The sequence below is a fragment of the Molossus molossus genome, unplaced genomic scaffold (assembly GCF_014108415.1).
Source record: "Molossus molossus isolate mMolMol1 unplaced genomic scaffold, mMolMol1.p scaffold_m16_p_10, whole genome shotgun sequence".
In the NCBI taxonomy this organism is placed as follows: domain Eukaryota; kingdom Metazoa; phylum Chordata; class Mammalia; order Chiroptera; family Molossidae; genus Molossus; species Molossus molossus.
The window spans coordinates 33,811,732-33,835,222 of NW_023425345.1; the positions used below are offsets into that span (position 1 = coordinate 33,811,732).

The 23,491-nt window shown below is 37.9% G+C and overlaps 1 protein-coding gene across 6 annotated transcripts in view; it reads right to left on the minus strand.

Moving 5' to 3' along the window:
• Positions 1-23,491, minus strand: part of SOX5 (SRY-box transcription factor 5) — a 960,413-nt gene that overhangs the window by 192,409 nt on the left and 744,513 nt on the right. For all 6 annotated transcript variants that reach the window (XM_036251464.1, XM_036251468.1, XM_036251466.1 and 3 more), the window contains 2 exons: positions 20,478-20,650; positions 15,778-15,846 (listed from right to left, as the gene is read on the minus strand). In XM_036251464.1, the coding sequence (XP_036107357.1) occupies positions 15,778-15,846; positions 20,478-20,650 (242 nt within the window). The remainder of the gene's footprint in view (positions 1-15,777; positions 15,847-20,477; positions 20,651-23,491) is intronic.

Below are 23,491 nucleotides of genomic sequence, written 5' to 3' on the forward strand. Positions count from 1 at the left end.
AAACAAACAAAAAACAAAAGACTAATTTATCTCTAAGGTCTAATTTTTTATATTAATTATTTTCTTGATCAAAGAGTTTAAATTTATTATTACTCAAAGTACTGGGATCAGGTCAGGAGCTCATACTAGGATGTAACCAGAAAACTGCTTCCTTGATCAGGAAACTTTTGTGGGAAAATAAAATATCAGCTGAATTAAAGTGGGTTTAGCAAAGCTCCTTATGTCATCGAGGATTTGTAGCAGTTCACAGACTGGTCTGAGGGCCATATTTTCTCAACAGTTTTTATAATGATGTAAATAAACATTAGTAGTCTTCAATCCTACAGCAATTGAGATGAGTGAAATAATCTGCAGGTCTCATAATTACACCCCTGAAGAATGTAGTTGGGACACAAGATCTGACGAAACAAGTGTATTTAGGAGTTTGCAAAAGGAAACAAGTTATTTAAATAGTGTGACATTCACGGGAGGGTTAAAATCATTGGAAGGCTACTGTATCTCTTATTAGAGATCTAAAGAATGTGGAAAAAACAGTAACTTGTGTTAGTAGATAGACAAAATATTGGAAACATGAACGTCCTAGAAAATTTAGAGCAACATATACCTGCACTTTACATATGTGCCTAATAACTGACTTAAAAAAGTGTCATTTTCAGAAGTTTCTATTTGTAGAAATTATGGTCCAGTGAATCTGTATATTCTTTCATTAGCATCAAAATTGCTTAAAATTAAAAGACATATCCTATCGTTTTATCATATAATCATGCTGTTTAAGTTTAATATAACTGAATATTTTACACATGTATTTTAAATATTAGATATTTACACACAAAAGAAGAGAATGAGAATGTGGATTCTTCCTCAGGGTGAAAATGACTACATACGGAGATGGCGTTTTTATTATTCAGGTGCTTGAAGGCATTTATTTGGTCAAAGCTAGCTGCTTATACAAATAATGGTGGAGCATTACAGTTACGCAACTTTAAATGTGGATGTTTCAGACGAAGGGCACATTTCATCAGAATCTGTGTGAATCATTCAACCATCGATTCTGTTCACAGATAGGGACACCTCACAACACTCTTTCACCCCGTTTTGCAGCTGTTCTCCTGTGGGATAACTTTTGTCCACACACACACACACACACACACACACCCGCATTTCTATGTACATTTACTTCATTTAAAGTGTCTTTCAGGGCCCTGAGCCTGACTGATGGAAGATGTTATTTTGAACATGCCAACGCATCTAACGGGCTCCAGCCTTTTCTTTCAGCCGCGTTCCTTGACAAGTGGCAGAGCTTCCCACTTATCAGTCACTCAAAGTGACTGTAGCTGTCAGTTGTGTACAAAGCGCAATCAGTTTCGAAGCGGAGACACCGGCATTTTTCTTCTCAGCTTGAAGCAAACACGTTTTGACTGCTAGTCATTCAATTTTAAAGCATCCTCAATTAGGGGCGGGTGAGAATATAAAGAAAACACATCCTGAACACCTCCGGACCAGGCACCAGAAGGATTTATTGTTATCTTGTGATTTACCTTCAGGCAGCACTATGCCTCCCCTTTTCCCCACGGCAGACACGGGGCTCAGACAGCACACCCTGTGTCGTGAAAAGACCACGGTGCTGTATTACACGGCCCTCCGTGGGGCTTCTGCTCGGGCCTGATTATGTTTCTCTTGCTCTCTCCCTCTTAAACCGCCCGGAAACTCAAGCCATTGGCTTCTAAAATTAACACAATCTTTTCCACTTACTTTGCTTATTAGTGAACAACTTTCTATTCAATGGAAACATAAAATCCAACTGAATAACGAGAAGAAAGAGGAGAATAGTTGGCCAGAGAACGGAACTGGGGGGAGAGAAAATCAAAGGTAGCGGGAAGGAGCAGAGGCCGTGCCAGGGGGTCAGGCAGCAGGTGCGGGGACAGGTATTGGCCACGTCGTGAAAAAGAAGGCAGAGATGGGACTGGAACATTTATTCAGAATCAGATGGTGGCATGGTAGGAGAAAAACTTCTTAAGTACATATCTTGGTAATAAACAGAAAAAAATGAAGTGAAAGGAATGATTGAAAAATAACTATAGAAACTTGAGTGTATGTGTACACCTACATTAATACAAATCTCTAAATAAATGATATCAAAATGAGCTTGACAGTTTACCTCCTTCAGTTAAACATGTGTATGCCATGACATTTCATTAGTTCACCTCTTCTAATTTTCTTAAGGATAACAAGATTGTCAACATAAAAAGAATTCTTTTTAAAGATAGGTACCTTTTATAAATTCGGCACCCGTTATTTTTTGGCATTTTTAGGGGAAGATTTAGTTACACATAGCATTTGCTTATGTGAAACGCATCTCTCCTCCATTTATAAATATAAGTTTTCACTTATAAAAGAACACTCTTTTACCTGGTTTACTGTAGAAAAAAAACTAAATTTCTTGGTGTTTTGTTTTGTTTTTTCCTCACCCGAGGACATTTTTCCATTTTTTGTTCAGATAGAGCGGGAAGGAGAGAGAGGAAGAGAGAGAGAGAGAAACATCGACGTGAAGGGACACATCGAGTGGCTGCCACCCGCACGACCAACCAGGGCCGGGGACAAACTGCAACCGAGGTACGTGCCCTTAGCGGAAACCAAACCCGGGCCCCCTGTACCGCAGGCCGACGCTCCAACCGCTGAGCCAAACCGGCCAGGGCGATGTTTTTCTTATTTTTTTATTTTTAATCCTGCCACATTTGCCAGTTTGATAAGATCAATTACTCTTATTTTCTCAGAATTATCTGAATTAAATCACATATTGCTACTCCAATAAGGAGAGAGAGGAAGAAGGTATCATTTTAGTTTACATAGTACTCAACTCTCAGGATTTCAGAAACACACACACACACACTTCTCAGTTCCACTGACTATTAAATGGAGATAATGCAAGAACCTATCTGAATTCTTGTGACAATTACATGAAATTACTTCTGCAGCGTGCTAAGCGGTTAAGAAGCAATGGACTGCCCCTTCTTACCAGTATAGTGCAAAGTACAAAATGGTTTTACAAATCATATGCAGCACAGGGAATGTTGGTTATCTATTTTAATGGCTCCCTAAACATCTATTTGAATGAGAAAATTATTGTCTTGCATGTTATGTACACTACAGAGTGGGTAATGTGATCTCAATTTAATCATTCATACATTTCATAAATATTATAAAGTTCTTACTGTATGCCAGGAACTACTGTAAGTACTTAAAGTCCAGTAGTGATGGAGACAGATACAATCTTGGACCCCTCAGCACTCATTGCCAAGTGTGTGGTGGTAAGGGTAGAGATACCGCAAACATCCAATAAACAGGAGTAATGAGTGCTGTGAAGGAGAATAAGAAGATGAGTGGCAGAGACGACTTGGGGTGTGCAGACTATTTTGGATTGCCCCCCTGAGACAGACAGCATGTGAAGAGAGGTCTCAGTGAAATGAGGGTCTGAGTTATGTGTGACCTGAAGAAATCATTCCAGGCCACGGGAATGACAAATACCAATGCTCTGTGCTAGAACCTTCTTGGCATAGCCCCTGAAACCAGGAAGGACAGGTTGCTGGTGTGGAAGGAATTAGCTGGAGATTGACAATAAAGTATAGCCCAACAGACCAAGATAAGGTGAGAACATTTATTTTAAGTGACATGATTTGGACATGGTTATAGCACAATGAAATTTAAAAGATCGCTCCAGCAGCTATGTGAAAAGTCTCCCTAGGGGGTCAATATGGGAAGTGGAATGACCAACGTGGTTAGGAGCCTACTGCGTAGTCTAGGTGAGAAAAGGTGGTAACTGAGAGTAGAGTGATGGTGGAAGAAGTTGGTCAACTGATAGATTTTGAGGGTAAAACCCAATGCTGATGGATTAGTTGTGAGGTGTAAGATAATGAGAGGGCTCAAAGATAGTTTGTAGGTCTTTGGCAACAGAAACTAGGCAAATGGCATATTATTCATAGTTGAATAAACAGGGAAATGATAAGTTCCGTTTTGGAAATATTATATGAGTTAACCATTCAGAAAGACTGAGTAGGCAGTTGGATATTGGACTCTGCGGTCTGAAAGAGAGATCGAGGATAGAAAGATAAATGCAGGAGTATTATCTTTAGGACAGTATATAAAGCCAATAGATGAGATCATTTAAGAAGTAAGTGAAGATAAATAAGTCAGATGCTGGAGAATTGCAGCAAATTCGCCTTGTAAGGGTGGGGAAGAATCCAAACGAGACTGAGAAAGGGGAATAGAAAGTGTAAGAGAAAAGTAGATTGTGATTGTTTTGTTTTGGAGGCCAACTTGCTCAGCGGTTAGAGCATCGACCTGCAGTCCAGAGAGACCCGGGTTCAGTTCCCGCTAAGGGGACGTACCTCGGTTGCAGTTTGTCCCAGGCCCTGGTTGGTCGTGCGGGTGGCAGCCACTCGATGTGTCCCTTTCACGTCGATGTTCCTCTCTCTCTCCCCACCCTACCTGAACAAAAAATGGAAAAATATTCTTGGGTGAGGATAAAAAAAAGTGTCATAAAAAAGTGGGAGTGATCCATTTTATTAAATGTTGCTGTGTGCACAAGTATGATGCAGACTGAGAATTTGTCCCTTCCAGAATATTCCTGTCAGAAGTCATTTCAGTTTTTCTTTTTCCTTCTCCTTCAAGGAAAACCTTAGGACCCTTGTATCATATATGTAATCTCAATATTCTGCATACCTTTCCTTTCACATTTTATTTGACTGTTAGTCTTTCTTTTCTGAAGATAAATAGAGCCAAATACACACACACACGCACACACACACAGTAAAACATCAATTAGTCTCTCATTGCCTACAAGTTACATAAGATTTACCAGCTTTCGAGAGAAATTAGTACTCTGGGTAGAGGGCTGAAGCACACTTGCCGTGTGCTAGGGATGCCTTCAACGTGTGTCTGACTCAGAATGGAACTACTCTTTTTGTAATTTTCTTTTTTTTTTATCTTCACCACAGGACATTTTTGCATTCATCTTCAGATAGAGTGGGAGGAAGAGAGGGAGGAAGAGAGAGAGAGAAACATCCATGCAAGAGAGACACATGGAGTGGTTACCACCCACACAACCCCAACCGGAGCCGGGAACAAACTGCGACCGAGGTACATGCGGGAACCGAACCCGGGACTTTTCTGGTTTGCAGGCCGACGCTCTAACCACTGAGTCAAACTGGCCAGGCAGAATGTAACAACTCTTCATAGAATAATTCATTTTATATTAGCACTCCTTTAATTTCATTGGCACCCAATTGTTTACCAATCCTCTTCAAAGACAGGAGGTAAAAACTCTTTCTAAAGATTTTTTTGAGCACTCACTACTACAGGATTTATTTTATCACACTAATGTATAAACCAAGGTGACATCAAAGAAGTCCATTTTAGGCCAACACGTTACTTCTGGCCCATAGATTCAAATCTGTTGTGGTTAACTGGCTTCGTTTTGTTTCCCATTATTTCATAGTTACATTCCCAGGGATTCATCTGAGTCCTGATGGACCCTGATTTGGTAGCTGATAAGCCAAGGCCGGCAGAGCCTCGGGAGGAACAGTGCTGAACCTCTTCCGCAGGTAACGCTGCTCGGGAAAGGTTGCAAAGCCACGGGAAAGGCAGCTGCCGGTCCCCTTTCTGCGCCAGTCTCGGACATTCCAACACGTCCATCTTCATTGGAAGGAACCCAGGCTTCACTTCAGCAATCAGATTGCAAAGATTGGAAAAAGAAGAAACACAGAGAAGCCCAGAAATGAGATAACAGAGAAGGGCAAACCATGAGGGAGATAATTTGAGAGTCCACATTAAAAAATGAGGAAAATAAAATCTCTTTTTCAGGAAATGTACTGTGTATGTTTTTAGTGAGGAGCCCAAGTCAGGATAAATGATTTACAGAACCAGAATGAAAACTTCCAAAAATTGTTGTCAACATCACATCAAATATAGTTATTTCAACTAGGGTCTCAATCATGATATTAAAAAGTTTAAAATATAAAAGTCATAGTTTAAAATTCTATATAAATTTAAACTTATTTTGTGTGATAAATGTATCAAAAAGAGAAAAAGAATCATGAAACTCTCCATATCTATCTGTGTCCCTTGTCTTCCTACCTAAAAAATACATACAAATCTTCAAATTATTAAAGTTTGGTTTGGGATCCTCAAGCTTTATTTTTCTGCAATAACTCATCCACTTTACAAAAACTCCTTCATTCCCTATTCCTGTTTATTGTTGTGAATATTTTCTCCTATTTAAATAGAAAGATTTTTTAAAAATGATGCCATGACTTATCATCCAAGATGACAGACTGAGCAGGTATTGAGTATCTCCATTATTTCCCCAGATACCATTAAAATGGAAAAAATTAATTTATAAACCCATATCACTTCAGATAATTAAGAATAAGACACATAAAAAGGCAAGAAACTGGACCCAATTTTTGGAAGATTAAAAGCAATTGTAGCCCAGCCAGTGTGGCTCAGTGGTGGAGTGTCGACCCATGCACCAAGAGGTTGCTGGTTCAACTCCTGGTCTGGGCACTTACCCATATTGTGGGTCAAATCCCCAGTGGGCGGCAGGCAGGAGGCAGCCAATCTATGTTCTCTCTCATCAATGTTTCTATCTCTCTCTCCCTCTCCCTTCCTTTCTCTCAAAACAAAAACAATAAAGAAAAAAAAAATTAAATAAAAAATAAAAGCATTTGTAGAATTTGAACTGATGGAAACAAACGGGTGAAACAGACTGAAGTACACATGGAAGGGGTTAAGTGCAAATGGAGCTCAATGTATCCTCAGAACCCCTCCCCCCACAAAGAAAAAAAGCTGGGACTAGAAACCTCAGGTATGAGAGAGGAGGAGTGGGATCTGGGTTGAAAACAGTCCTATCAGTGGAAAGTGAGTCTCATCAGTCCACTTCTCCTCCAGCTATATCACACTCCCTCAACAGAAATTGAACGGTCTGGGGAAATTTACAACTTACAACAGTTGGAATCTCAGGACAAAGACATTTTTGTATTTATATGCAGTGTTCCCATAATGTCCGGCCAGCTTCCTGTTCTCACTACGGCAGTTTCCACCTGTTGATAAGCCCCATTCCTAGTCAGAGCTCCCAGTATACTTCTTCTTATCTCATTCTTAGATCTCAATGGGTAACCAATCATTTTAATTCAAGTGGAACTTGAAACTGAAAGAGAAGCTTCACGATAACCAAGTGAAAAATGAAGAAAAGGGTGATTTAAGGAAATAAAAACTTATTTTTCTAAAACACCCTCAAATTTGCGTACCGTGAGACAGTCAGAGAGAAATACTCCATTAAACAAAAATAGTATAACCTTGAAAAAAAAAAAAGAATTATCAGGGAACAAGAAGAAGCGCATGAAGATTAAAAAGGCAATTTCTCAAATGAGATTTGATTTAAAAGATTAGAAAATAACGTTTAGGCAATCCCCTAGTAAGGATCAAGAAACAGAAAATAAATATGAACAATAAGAAACATAGTCCTTAACCCAGAAAACATAATAACTAATGGGAGATCTAGAAAGAACTGGAAAATAAAAGGGATAAAATGTCAAACAAAAAGAGACTGTGTGTGTGTGTGTGTGTGTGTGTGTGTGTGTGAGAGAGAGAGAGAGAGAGAGAGAGAGAGAGAAAATTTTCCAGAGCAAAAGAACACAACTCTTTAGACTAAAAGATTCATTGTATTTACAAAATAATAAATGAAAAGTATCTGTACACATCCTAGCAAAATGTCCAGCAAATAAAAGATAGATTGAGACTCTAGACGACAACATAGCTGGCCAACACCTTGCCGGCAGCCTGGTGAGAAGCCGGGGAGAGGACCCAGGTAAGCTGTGCCTGGATTCCTGGCCCCAAAGATCTGACATGATAACTATATAGTGCTTTTAAGCTGATAAGTTTGTGCTAATGTCTTATACAAGAATAAAAAATACATACCAAGAAAGAGCTATGAAAAGCTTTCAGAAAGAAAAAGAATTGGCCACCACCAACAAAAAAAATCAGATCAACATCATATATCTCATAGATGCTGAAAGATGATGAATTAATGGATTTAAAATATAAAGAAAGTGATTTCCAACTTGGAATTTTATTTACAGCCAAACTCTCAAAGTAGTAGGGGGGTAAAAATGGAACTTTATTACATAGGCATACATTTTGAATGTTTTTTATCCCAGAGACTGTATATAGTATGCACCCTCTGCCCTGCCCTTTCCTTTAGGAAGTTCCTTCCTGTGGCCTTGGAGAAAAGCAAGGAGAGACACCAGGAAGGAGGGGAATATGCAAACAGTGATTCCAGCCACAGACAGACATCCGAGAATGTCAGCAGGACCAGCAGGTCTAAATGAAAGCAGGAAGTCAGAGGACAGGGAAGCAGGTATCTCGGAAATGGGTATTCTGGAAATTTGATTGATTCCTGAAAATTCATAGAAACAATACAGCAGCTAACGTGAGGGAAAAAAAATAAAGACAATTGGAAAGCACAAGGCTACACAGAAAGGAAATAAGGGGTATCCTATTAAGACTATTCAGAAAAAAATTATTTTCATACACACACACACATATATGTATATATACATATATAATATTTTAATATAAACCTCATTTATTGATTTCCAACTTTTCTTATTAACCAATAGGAAAATAGAAAGGTGTGTGTCTATACATTTATACATATTATATAAATTTAGAGTAAACACAGAGATAATGGAAATCGGCACCTGGGAATGAGAGAGGAAAGATGCCATTCTTATCTGACAAGGCAAGAGACACTATGTGCAGCTGACTGAACAAGAAAGGAGGTGTAAGTGAACTATTTAATGTTTAAAGGTACATACTGGGAGAACTTAAATGACATATATTTTGAGGTGAAGGAAGGAAATTGGAGGGGATGTCAGGGTAGCAATACAGGAACTAAGTAAATCATCCTGTTGCCAAGCTAATGACATTTAAAGTTGATAAGTCAGAAATACCACTGGAATTCTATTTTATATACACATATAACTAAATGTGACGAGACTATTAAATACAAAAACTTCTAAGATTTTTAAGTGGTTCATTCTGAGTCAAAGGACTGGGCACTCTATAGCAGTCTGGGCTCTGGGCGGCTGCTTTCATTACTCCCCTGTGCGCCTTCAGCCATGTGGTATGTGTTATATCCATGAAAAGTGAGATATATATGCGTATCCATCTCTCTCTATCTACAGAGACACGCCCGTCTGGCTAGAGAAATAGTATGAATGAATGCAATTCTATCATTAGGTAATCATCAGGAGATGTATTTTTTTAAAAAGTTTAAAGGATTTAAAAGTAGCTCCCTCTGAGTAAAAGCCCAGAGGTGCAGTTATTATCACTGTTCTTTTTTTGGAAGAGGTTTCCTCACTTCTCGCCCATCTTTCTGCTTCCAGAAAGTACTAGAAAGAGAGGACAGTCATCTATAAAGCTACTTCTTTGTATCTCCATATTTTCTCCTCTACTAATCTATCTGAATGCCAAGAACTGTATCCTGTCCAGTTGTGGTATATTTTATTTCATATGGCAAAACATTAGTTGGAGCTCAAGGAGTTAATGCATTTCCTTTTCGAGTTGAAATGCTACCTTAATTGCATGGTGTTTATTTTTGGCATTTCCAGTCTCTTAAATAGACAGGGTTACTTTGCAGTCTCTTTGTGCTCATATATGTGTGTGGGGTCTCGTTGAGGGGGGGTAAAATGTTTCCAACTTACCACACTCCGAGAAAGAAATCACAAATCAGCAGGTCAGTCAGGTACTATGATTTCACCTTTAACATTATTATGTTTTCAATACAATATTTCAATGGATTTCGTTCTGCATAATAATTTATCAAGAATTACCAAAACTCTTAATAAGCTCAGAGAACTTTGGCTCCAATAAAATGAAACCTTTGTCACAAATTGGTTGAGCCCCTGACTGCAACTTAATCATTCAATTGTACATAAGTCAAATTGTATTTTTACTTTGTATGAATAAGTTTCCAGTGAAAGGAAACTCATTTTAAAACTTTGGGCCATTAAGCCTTAAATGGTAGAATATCAGTGAAATAAAAATGAACTGGGCCAAGACTCGAAAACTTGGAATCTAGCCATTGTTCCACAAGTAACAACTTCTGTTGACATTGGGAAAATCTAACCTTACTTGGTTTCAGTTTGCAAATGTCAAAATGAGAGATAGGTCTAAATAAAGGCTTTCTAAAAATCCTTGTAATTCTAAAATCATATGAATTTGAAACACGAAACGTACAGTTTTCAGTGGCTACTGCCATGTAAATTAGATTCTTTATTTCCTAGAAATTCTCCTTTTGTTGGTAATAGTCATTAAATTGTCCATCATCAGAAATACAGAAAGAACAAGTTTCTCACTCTAATGACTTAGGCAAAAATTTTTAGCATTGTGTGTTCATTACATGCCTGGTATGATCCCACTTAATCCTCAGATTAACCAGTTGCGATTTAGGTATTATAATTTCCATTATATGTTGGGAATAATGAAACTCAGAAGGATTAAGTAATTTTCCCAAGATCACACAGCAGATGAGGTGTGGAGGCGCAGAGACTGAATTTGGGTATGTCTAATTCCAGAAAATCTGCTCTCTTATCTTTTTTGTTAAATCATTTAATACAATTAAAATTGTATTTTATACAGTTAAATATATTCCTGTGTTACCTAAGGAACCGAGCTCTTTCCTACATACTATGAAATAAACACCAGCCAACTAAAAATACAAAGAAGCAAAGATTTGTTCTTTGTTCTGCCTTTAGCTCCAGACAGAATCAGCAACCAAAAACTATTACTAGACCTGAACATGCTTCATTTATGAATCAGAAACAATGGACAGGGAGTTACTAAGTATCAACTCTTGCCCCGGAGAGGACACAATGAACAACAGTTGGAAAAGTTTATCAGAAGGGGGAATGTAACAAATTTGTGGAATGTCTTATGAAAATCCAAACACTGAAATTTCAGTATGGAAATCATGACAAATATTCATGTGACAAGAAGTACAATATCTTTAAATTTGCCTTTGGAAATATCTTAAATGGATTTCATAGTGAAGCATGTTGTTGACTTGGCCCTATTAGATGCTATTAGAACCTTAAATTCCATTAAGTACTATTAAAAAAGAATAAAAAATTTAAAACTAGGACAGCTTTCCTAGCCAAAAGCTGTAGAAACTCTGTCCCATACAAAGCTTCAAGATAAAAGGGAATTTGGGTCTCCAGAGACATTCAGTTTGTTGCCATAATGGAAGTTCATAGAGGTCACATTCATTTACTTTCAAAAGTTTTGTTAACAGTGAATCAGGTCAAGAAGAACCACTGGTCTAGGATCATTACTGGGAACATAAACCACCTACCTCTCAGTATTAGAAATAGATTGATTTAATATAAAAGATAGATTAGTCAGAAAATAAAATTGCTTAAAATCTGGGCAAAGTAGCAGAAGCAATAGAGTAAAAAAACTTACAATCAAAGAAATCTAGATTGATATTTGTCTGTGACATAGTTATTAATTCGTACTACTGTGCATTAAAAGTTAGCCAGAGACAGCAAGTAGGAATGCAAAAATGTTCTCTTTTAAAGGGCAATTAAAGGAAAACATTGCCAAATAGTAGAATAAGAAGACTAGAAGTTCCTGGTGTTCCTAAAATTAAGAATCTCAAAAAGAAATGAACACATTCTAGAGGGATGAGATGTTTCTGGCATGATGATATGATTTTATTTGTAGACTGAACTGATTTATGATGTTACAAACGATAACAGAAAACTTCCTTAATTCTTCTTTTAATCCTGAGATATGTGTACACCTGGAAGGCAACCATAACTCCGCGAGCCTCTGTAAGGACAGTGCAGATCGCGTGCTCACTCCAGTGGGAATCATGCATCTTTAAAGCTAAGGGTGGCTTTTAGAGAGTGAAAAACAGTTTATAAAGAATTGATCCTAAGTTAGTAACTAAAACTGGTTAATGTGCTCATTCTTATGGCATTTTCTTTTCAAATAAATAAGAGAGTAAAACCTACCACCACTCTTTTCATCTGGAGTTGAAAAAATAGAATTAACAGTCCCCAAATTTTAAATAACCTGGTCATCAGAACATGTGAAATGTTTGTGCATAGGCACACATACTAACTTATTCTTACATTTTGACAATTAAATGACATGTACTTCCAATGAAATAAGCACGTCTAAGTTAAAATCTTCTTAAAGAGTTTTCAGTAAGAGAATAAGAAAGATGTTGGAGAAGGCCATCCTCCTGACATTTAACACATCCACCAAGTGTGGAAATGCATCCTGCTCTCTCACCCTGTATCAATCCAACCCACACAGAGGACCTGTCTAACCCATGTAAGGTCGTGCATGCCTACTACCAGTATTTGGACCCAGTTAATGTCTTATGTATTTTACTTGAAACAAAAATTGTAAAGGCAGCCTTATTTGTGGAATAGGAACACTGCAGTGCACTAGTCTATCAATAAAGGAATTAGAACACATTGTTTTCTAAAGTCCAAAGCAACAAGAGTACAAAATGGCAAAGGCAATGCAGTCACGATGAGTAACGTAAATTGGTATATTTATTTCCTACAAGGTTTTCAAGCTCCATATTTAAGAAAGAGCAAAGTAGATCAAATTCAAAATACGTATTTTTAGATATCAAAGAAAAATTTATGGTAAAAAATTCTTATGTGAGCATTTGATTATGTATGCATCGACAAAAATACATTTTATAATAAGATTTGTTATATATTTGATCCTCCTTCCACTATAGCAGCGCCGAGTCCTCCTTATCCTATGCTGCCAAGGGAAAGGAGAAAGTGAAAAGAAGAAGAAAAAGGAGAGAAAACATTCTAAAAGAGAAATATGGTAAAGATTCATGTGAGAAAAACAGGATTTATTCTACCTTCTTAATTTTATATTTCTACACACAGGAATACACCACTGCCTGCCATAACTATTTGAATAATTTCTCAATAGGCAATTTTAAATATATTATGACTTTCATAACTATTAAGTGCTTGTAAGACTTCCCCAAATTAACAATTTATAAAATATACTTTAGAGCTATGCTTTTAGTTAATGAATATACTAGAAGCTGTGAAAATGAATTCCTCTCAGATTGTCACTCTTGCTCAGTACTTATTTTTACCTGAAACATTCCCTACTTCCCAAATTCTTTTTTAAATAATAGCTTGATGGGTTTTGACTGTCAGTATCATTTATCTGTACTACAACTAGAAAGAGGATAAGTATGCAGATATAACATCTCAGCATCTCTCTTCATGTTCTCCCCAAAGTACCATCAGTATACCATTATTCCCTGTAGGGACTAGCGGGGTTTTGTTGTGCTTTTTCACTCTGTGAACTCGTGGAAGACAGCAGCTTAGTATTTTGATCAAATAAATTCTCAGCTTTTATTTAATTAATTATGTGTTTTAATATTCCAAACTTTTTATTAGGGGATATTGTCCATATCGTGCCGCCATAAGCTTTTAAACTGCTCACACTTAGAAAGTTTCTATTAACAGCCAGAAAACCTTGTCTCTGATCCTAGCTCTGCCTGTGACTAGTTGTGTGATCGTGGGCAGGTCATTAAACTTGGCTTTAGTCCATCAATTTCAACATTTGTGCATTATGACAGAGCTTAAAACACACATTATAAATGTATTGTTCATAATTGTGAAATAATTCCAAAAAAGACTGAAGGTGGTGGCTACATTTAAATGGTCCAAACAAAGCTTAGCCTTCTACGTATTTAAATACAGGTTTAGATACATTTTTGCAATTCTACTTAACAGAGGACTCTCCCAGTCTCATAAAAATTGTAAAAATTTAAAACTATTAGTACCCTCACCAAACTATAGAGAAACCAAGTGATTCGCAAAGGACCATATCACTGATTATGGAATTGTATCTTATTTATAATGAGAACTTGCCATAACATTTTTATTATCATAGGTTTTCAGTATTTATTTATTTATTTACTTATTTTTGTTACAGATGTTTCTCCTTTTTTCCTCCATTGAGTCTCTCTTCCCTATCCCCTCCCACCCGACCCCCGGCTTTGTTAATTTTCAGTAATTAAAAACATTTTAGCCTTGGCTGGTTTGGCTCAGCAGTTAGAGCGTTGGGCTGTGGACCAATGAGTCGTGAGCTCGATTCCAGTCAAGGGCATATACCTCCGTTGTGGTTCGTCCCCAACCCTGGTCAGGGTGATACAGGAGGCAACCAGTCGATGTGTCCCTTTCACATCGATGTTTCTCTCTCTCCCTCCCTCCTACTCTATCTGAAGATAAATGGGAAAACATCCTTGGGTGAGGATTTAAAAAGAAAAAAACAAAACAAAAACATTTTAAATCTAAATAATCTGGTACCATCAACTAATTCTATATTCAAAGTCAGTATATGTAGACTGAATATGGAAATCCAATGAACCATTTTAAACCATTGAACCACCACACTCCAGATGGGAAACTGATAAATCATACCACAATCAATGTGCTTCTAACAATTACAGTTAAGGAGGGTGAAGACTTTGGTTGGATCATCTCACTGATGTATCTATCTCACTGAAGCTGTGACCTGTTCACTGAATTCTCAGGGTGAACAAGAATGAGCCAGTCCTGTGGGCTATATAATCCAGGAAAAGGAAATTAAATGTACCCGACCCAATTAGATACAACGAAATAAACTTTGTTGGCAAAGAAGTCTAAACATTATTAAGTAACTAATGAAATAATTTTAACACATTTTCTTCTGTTATTTATGACATTCACACTTAATAAAATATGTTGTATTCTCAAGATAAAACGTCAAGAGTATGATGAATTTCTCCCCAGATGATCTGACTACAAATCTAATAGTTGCTTCCAAATGGATGATGTTGCACCGGGTTGGATTCATAGATCCACACTTAGTTTCCTTTTCTTCCCAGTCGTCGCAGGTACGTATTGAGCACTTACCATTTGTCGTGACACTATCCTAAAGCTATCCACCCATGACTTCATTAAATCCTCATAAATACTCTATGAAATAAGGGCTTTCAGAAAGGAAATTTTCAGGAAGGGATATACATTTTGTCAACATTCATGCCACCAGCGAGTGATAGGGAAAGGACATCCCCGACAAATTACTTTTTCCTTTGGTTACCAATGTGGCAGCTTTCTTTCTGCTTCATTGATGCTCCTCCCCATTGCAAATTTCCACATAAGACAAATGTGGAGGTTATGGAGTCCTCAGTCTTGGTTTCTTCTGGCAACTCGAAGGGTGAGGTCCCACTGGAACAGCACATCATCATGCTCTCTAAGGTCCACCTCGGTCACACATGGCTCTCGGGCACACAGCAAAAGTGTTCTCACCGCCACTGCTCGTAACGAAAACCCACTACACCTTCCTGCTGGGTACCCCTGCACCTCGGCCACAAAGAACACTTACAGGCACATTTTGCACATTCGACCATAGAGAAAATGAAACATGTCTAACATGAATTTCCCTTCAATATGGGACGAAATGAGAGGGCTTGCTTAGACTGAAGCCCCCTGGCACAGGAGGGCCTGTGACAGAGTCATCATCACTTGCAAGATGCTCATGGCACATGGTGAATGGGGCTGAAAGCCGTTTTTACTTTGCAGATCATTGCAATTAGGTCCATCTAAGAATGAGAAACAAAACATATATATATATTTTTTTTTTTTAATTGGAAGTATGTATGAAATTATGATTTCTGACCTGGATCTGTTGCTGAAGCAAATTGATTTTGTGTTGTTGCTGCAGAAGTTGCTGCTGTTGTCTGGCAATCTGTGGAGAAATTGCACATGGAAAAATGTAAAGTATGTCATAGTCCTAGGGGGACATTACCAATGTTCTGTTTCTCAAAGTTTGATTTGACACTGGTTTTTAAGATGATGCAACTAGATGTGCCTGTGTCTCTACAGTACCAGCAATTCATCCTTAAGTAGGATTAGACAAGACACTCAATCTTCAGGAAGAGTTATGGTTCTTTTGGCCAAAAAAAAAAAAAAAATGATGCCCTAAGACACTACAACAGTGATCTAATCCAGCAGGAAATGTTCATTTCAAAAGTTCCGCTTCCTGGCAATCTATTAAGAAGGGCCTGTCTCTGACACTTTCAGCTGTTTTCTGCAAAAGAGAGTATTAATTTAACAGGGCATTTTTGTCACCAAGTTGTTCAGATTAGCATGGAGTATTGTAAGATGCTTTATTTCTTCATGAGGTTTTGGTTTTTGTGTTTGTTGGTTGGTTTTTTGGCAAATATTGTCCTCATTTCTGCTTTCCACAAACCTCTAAACTGCCCACTCAACATACTCCACTCTGGTTTCTGCTCCTTTCTCAACTAAAATGATTCTTAAGAAAGTCACCAGTCACTTTCATGTTTTATATTCTGAAGTGTTTCTTAGTCCTCACCTTTTGACCTTTAATCAGAATTCAACACCTGTGGGCTTTCAGTGATCCTGCACCTCTTCCTGGGCTTCTCGGACATCGCACTGTCCTGGTTTGCTCCTACACCCAGGCTGCTCCTTCGCGGTCTCCTTCAAAGGGTTTATTTATCCAGGCTGCAGCTCTATAAGGCTTACTTTTAGACTCAATTCTTTTCCCTCTATACCTTTTTCGATATGTGTGCCACGTGCTTACAGATTTGTGTCTGTGACTAGACCGCTACTTCAATCTTCAGACCCACTCACCCAGTGGCATTCCCAAAGTACTTCAAATTCAACAGGTTTCAAATGAAACTCAGAACTCAGTTCTCAATGTGGCCATCTGAAGTGTTTTCTAAGCCAACAACGAGCACAATAATCCTGTTATTTGCTTTGATATCATCCTCTTACTTAACATATACTATGCTATGGATCATGTATATTGTGCTCACCAACTGCAAAAAAGCCAGGAGCAAAAGGAGTATAAAATGAATAGCTGATGAAGAATGCTTGACTGAAGAGATGAGAATAAAATTTTAAACACTTTATTGCATCATAAAGGGTAGGAAATCATCTCATGAGAATGTAACATCACTCTTACAAATAAGCTCTGATTCTTATCCTCATCACTATCATTTTCATCAAAAAGGTGTATTTCCTTAAATTCAGTGTCAGAAAGCTAAAAATTCAAGATAAATGCAAGTGGAGTCCTGAAGGAGCTGGGTTACATGACTGCACAAGGAACTTTTTTTTCCCCTTATGGACATTGACACAACTATAATTATTATAATACATTCTTTTATTTTTGGACTACAGTAAAAAAAAAAACACACATTTTTTTTTCCCTGAAGAAAGGTAGGAAAGGAGATGGTAAAAGGGGAATATCACTTATTTCCTTAAGTCCAGTTCTTTCCTCCTACACACCAATATTTATATCTGAATACTCTTATAAGCATCTTAAAAACTTACCAAGAAAGTGACCACTTCATACCCCTCTATCCTTCTTCCTATTCCAAGCTACTGTTCCTTCTTGACTAGATTTGTTCTTTCTGCTTCTGCCCTTGCTCCCTACAGCCTATTGTAAACCAGCATCTGGAGAGATCATGTTATGCATCTTTTCAAAACACTTTGTTTCACTCAGAGTAAAGGCCAGTATTCATGTAATGCCTGCAAGCCCAATATGACCTGGCCTCCTGCCACCCCTCTGAGTTCATCTTCTCCTTCTCCTCTCTTTGTCACTCCACTCTTGCCACACTGCTCTCCCGTCTCCTGAACACATCAAGGCTGTCCCTACCTTCCAGGGATACTCCTGCCTCTGGGCCTCTGCACCTTCTTTCCCCTCCATCTGAAACACTCTTCTCCTAAATGACCGAATTGCTCACTGCCTCACCTTCTACAAGTCTCTACTCAAACCTTACCCCATCAATCAAGTCTTCCCTGATCACTTGCTTTAAAGGAGTCTCTCTCCCTGGCACCCTCATCCCTACTGCTCTGCTTTATTTTTAACCATCCTTATCAACATACACTATATTTTACTTTTTATGTATTGTGTACCTCTCCCCAACTAGAATTCAACACATGAAGGATTTTGGTTTATCTCCTTCCTTGCTGGATCCCAGTAACTAGAACAGAAGCTGGTATCCACTTGGTACTCAGTAGATACTTGTTGACTAGATGACTGTGGAATGGAGTTCTGGGGACAGGCTAATCAGGAAACAGGTTCGGTAGCATCTCGAAGAGCTGTCAGGGGGCGAAGAGAGTGTACAGGGGAGGCATGTACTGCACTGAGTAGGCAGCATGAGGAGGAGAGTCAGAAAAGAAGTTCTCAGGAGAGGGTAAACCTAACCTGTATTTTAAGGAACAAATACTGAATGCCATTCAGGAGTGGTGCCTGCATGGCAGAGAGGATCTGCGCGAGCACCTGGGCTCCCGCTACCTGACCTGCTGCTGTCAGGAGGGATCATCTGTCAGGCTGTCGAGGTACCACTGCCTGGCATCTCTCCAATGCAGGGAGGAAATTCTGGAAGAATTTAAGGATTTCTAAAGTTCAAAGGAGAATGTCAGAGAAAAATTCTAGAATCCTGTGATGATATTTGGGAATGGGCCAGATTGTGAGAGCAAAAGAAAGGAACCTTGCTCTCCATTAGTGATTACTCAGAGTTTTCAGGACCCCAATGGTGTCCTTAAACCCACCGAAGTAGGGATTCTTTACAAAGAAGTAATCCAATCTGAGCTCCAGTTTCAGAAGCTTCTAGAATTTCCCAGAATTCAGATGTCTGAAGGTATTGAGAGTTGAAAACACACAAGAAAAGAGTGGTATTTTTCTAGACTGTCACAGGCAAGCATTTTGAACTGTTTTATTACAGGGGGTAAGGCAAGAGAAATATGGGCCATAGCCAATAACAGGCCAAATCTCTCTTGAAAGAGAATGATGAAGCATTTCATTAAACATAAAAATGTCATCTTTCAAGCAGACATAAACCACCAAGTAGGGAGAATAAATGGAAAGAAAGGGGAACTCTTCAAATATCATCTGAATATTTCTTTACATCTTTCAACTACACTAGTTCACACTTTGCGAGTGGTTTGGAAGGCCTTGCAGTACTGAAGACCTTGGACTAAACAAGGGGTCTCCTCCACTGCGGATGGCGAACATGGAGGTTAGCCCTGTGAAGACGTGCCATCCCGATATGCAAGCTCACCTCACGCCACCCTCTGTCTTCCCTTCTTATTGCTACCAATACAGGTCAATTCTTCCTCAGGTCAATTCTGACTCACCTCTGCTGCTAAAGCTCCACAGAAGCAACACTCATAAGCCAACAATAAGAATCTAAATGACAATTTTAGTGCCTTTTTGGTCCTAGATTTGTTCCTTTTCCTCTCTCTAGAATAGATACACCAGTATCTCCCAAGGATCCACCCTTAGTTTGTGTCTATTTTCTCATGATATCACCCTTACTCTAATTTATGGCCTATAAATCTGCCACTTCTCTGCATGAAACACTCTGGCCCGAGATCAGCACATGGCTCTCTCTTATACCTCATTTAGATCTGAGCTAATTGCCAGATCCAATCACCCCATCTAAGAAACACTGCCTTGCCACACAAATCAACCTTTATCAAATTACTCTTCTTACATTTCCTCAAATTACTTATCACTACTTGAAATTATTTCATTAATTCTTCTTTTCCTTTGTTAATCATCTCATTGCACGAGAATTGAGAGGCTCTGTCCTTCTGGTCAATTGAAGTAGCCTCAGCAGTTGGGTAGCACAGTGCTGGGCACATAAGAAGTACTTGATTGTACAAATCAATAAAATGTGTCTACTCCGGTGATTTAAGCTACCATCTCCACGTAGATAACCTGAGAGATTGAGTTCAGCCCTCTCTTGATTGGGATTTCTACCTGTCTCTGATTCAATATAATACAGCCGCTTGCTCTTCCAAAGTTGCCCCCCACCCAACTTTCCATATTACTCAGGCTCAACCCTATTCTTCCGCCTTTTGCCCAAAGAATTCAGCTAACCATAACTCTTCCATCTGTTTACTCCTTTCTTCTTCTTTTCCATGGTCAATACCCTATCTAGTTTAGACTCTCACTCTTTCTTATTATCTAAAATTCCTGTGCCATAATTGAACATTCACTTCACTTGGTGAGTCCTACGTTGTCTTCAAAGCTCAAACAAACACCTGTTTGATGAAATCTGTCATAATGTTCCTGACTGGAAATGTTCTCTTGACTCCCCACAGTTTTTGGTACTTCTCTCATGACCTATCAGCACCTTGATTAGTATTATTTCCATGTTACATACCACTACAGCAGTTGATAACCTTCTTCAGATCAGAATTTACTTTGGTGTTTTGCATCTTTTTATTTATGTGGGAAAAGGGAGAGAGAGGCTTTAAATGATCTGTGTATGCTTAGGAGAGTGAGAAAAATGGCAGGCAAAACAAAGCCTACGGAGTCCGGCCGTGTCTCCAGTTCTTACTCACCTGTTCTTGTTGCTGCTTGGCCAGCTCCATTTGCTGGCGCTGCTTCTCAATCTGAGATGCGGCCAGTTTCTTCTGCTCGTCATGGGCAGCCAGCAACTGCTCTCGCAGGCTGGTCAGCTGGTTGATCATGCCCACGAGCTGCCTCTCCTTCTCAGCTAGGCTTTCCGGAGTCCCTGCAAATGATATAGCAACAAAACATACAAAAAAGGAGAAATGAGAAAAGAGTAATTTTTCAATGACAATGATTCTGTTGTATAGAGAACTATTCCAAATATAAGGTTCAACACACAAAAGAACACTTGCTCACTTTCTTTTAGATTTTAACTCAGCAGTAAAAAGTGATGGTTACCGAAGACCCATCACGAAATATCAGAATGAATGAATATTTTGATTATTTTTTATTTATAACAAGTAATAATCTATGGCTTTCCCCCCTCCCCCTTTTATTTTGCAAGTAAATAAAAAACTGTAGGCTATTATTTTTAATATCCTATGTTGGGGCTTGATGGAAATTAAAAGAAGTCGAAAGTAAAAAGAAGTTAAAGCACAGTTCCTGGACCTAAGTAGTTTTCAAAATAAAATTAAAGAGGTGATACCAAGACATGAAAATTTAATAACCATAATCATTAAGAATACAAAGTATTATTATGAATGATATGATTCCTTACAAAGAATCTGGAGGAATCAGAACTAAGGAATCCCACATTAAAAATTGGGAAAATCTATTAGCCAATCAAGTCTTAGACTGTTTTCTCATATGCCTCTCACACTTACTTCTAAACAGAATGTAGCTAGCAGAGAAAATACTCAAGTTTGAGAATATAAATTTAGTCTATCCTGAAATAATGTAATATGGTTAGAAAATGGACAGACCATATTATAGGCACCCAAGATTACAGTTAAATCCAAGATTTGGAGACGAAGTCACAGCAGTCATTTAAAATAAATAGCATGCTCAAGACTTTAAAGCACGCCAGTGAATTGTCTTAGGTTAAAATACCTATTTGATGCACCGGAGAGGTGAGCAGTTCACTGAAACAGAAACATTATCACTTTTAATTGTTCTTTTAAAATTCACCAGATAGACAAGACCCCTATGGTAAAGTCCTAGCGGAGGAGAGAACATACTTTTTAATTACAATTTTCACTTGAAACATAAGACACTAAGCACTATTTTAATAATGCATTTGCCACCTGTATGTGTAATTAGATAGAAGAATCTGTTATAACTCAGTCATTCCTTCCCCATTCCCCTGCAATTCTCCCTACCAAGTTATGCTGAAAAAGCATGTGGGTGTTTTTTTTTAAGAACTAGTAGCTATGGTTAGTGGCTTATAATTTTTATGTGCCCTTTTGGAATGGAAATAAAGTTTCCAATGTTATTTCCACAAGCTAGAAAAGAAACACCTAGAAAAAATTCTGAGTGAATATAAGACCTTATTCATTGCAGGTGCTCCTTAGACTATCACTAATAATTTATTATATCTCAGATATTTAGATCCATGAAAAAGAAGGATACTTAGCCCTGGCCTGGTGGCCCAGTTGGCTGGAACATTATCCCATACATCAAGAAATCGTGGGTTCAATTCCCGTCAGGGAACATATCTGGCCTGCGGGTCCCATACCCCAGCAGGGTACTGACTGGAGGCAACTGATTGATGCTCCTCTCACATCAATCTCTCTCTCTCTCTCTCTCTCTCTTTCTCTCTCTCTCTCTCTCACTCTCGCTCTCTCCTTTCTCTCTAAAATCAATAAAAACATATCCTTGGGTGAAGATCTTTTTAAAAAAGGACATTTACTCTAAGAATAATAACTAGATGACTGTTGTAATTAAAATCCTAACACGAAATAATCTAAATGCTGGGAAGATTTTTAAATTAATATATTCAAATGTGGATACACATGAGGAAAAATAAAACATTTTTTCTTGTAATCCTCATCATCTCAGGGGCAATTTCACTTATAAAAATCTAGCCTAAGAAAACTATAGTAAATGGAGATCAGTATTAATGTGTTTGAAATGAAATACTAGAAACAATCTAAATGTCAAACGAGAATGATCACGTAATTAGGGGATATCCATATGCTAGAATATTGTGCATCTTTGAAAAAAGTATTTAAGAACTGCTAATAATATGGGAACTTGTTCATGATGTAAAGCTAGGTGAAAAAGTTGGATAGAAATGAGACTTCTGTATAAACACTGCAATGCATACACCTTTCTACACACACAAAATAAATAGTGGCTATTTCTAGGTGATGGGAGTATAGGTCATATTAATATTTTTTCCATATTTTTATATTTAGAAAATTTTCTACAATGAACATTATTGCTATTATTTACGTACTTGGGAAAATGTATTTTTTTAAATAAAGAAAAATGTATTTCATGTAAATATGTGGAAAGCTGATTTAAAAGCTTGAGGTGGCACTTTAATAACTGGTATATCAATGTATAAAGAAATACACTGATTTGATGATGAGTGTAAAAGAATATCACTTTGGCATCAGTATATGAAAGTTTAAGAAAATCCTTTTATTTTCACTTATTAATATAGATATAAGTAAGATTTACTTGAAACTTAAAGCAAATCTAATTTTGAGTCCATATTCAATTCAAACTTTTTGAACCTTTAGCCTATCCCCCTTCGTTTTGACCTTCTCACATGACTTCTGAGATACAACTCTGTTCTATTTCAACTCCTACTTAGCTAACCTTTCCTTCTAAATCTCCTTGACTGGTTCTTTCTCTTCTACCCACTCATAAAGGCTCATAATCTTTCCAGTCCCATCCTCCGCCTTTTTCAAAACTTGAGCTAACTAACATGATTCAATCGCTAAAATCTGTTTTTCAACAATTCCAAGACACTTATTTTGTGCATTTCAAAATCTCTGTCTTACAATGGATACTATCTCAGAGTCATATTAAGGTATATATGCCAGCCCTAAGTTTGTCTGCTAGCCCTAGCAACTTATTTCTAGACACAGAATGGATATTGGTGAATGTAGATCTC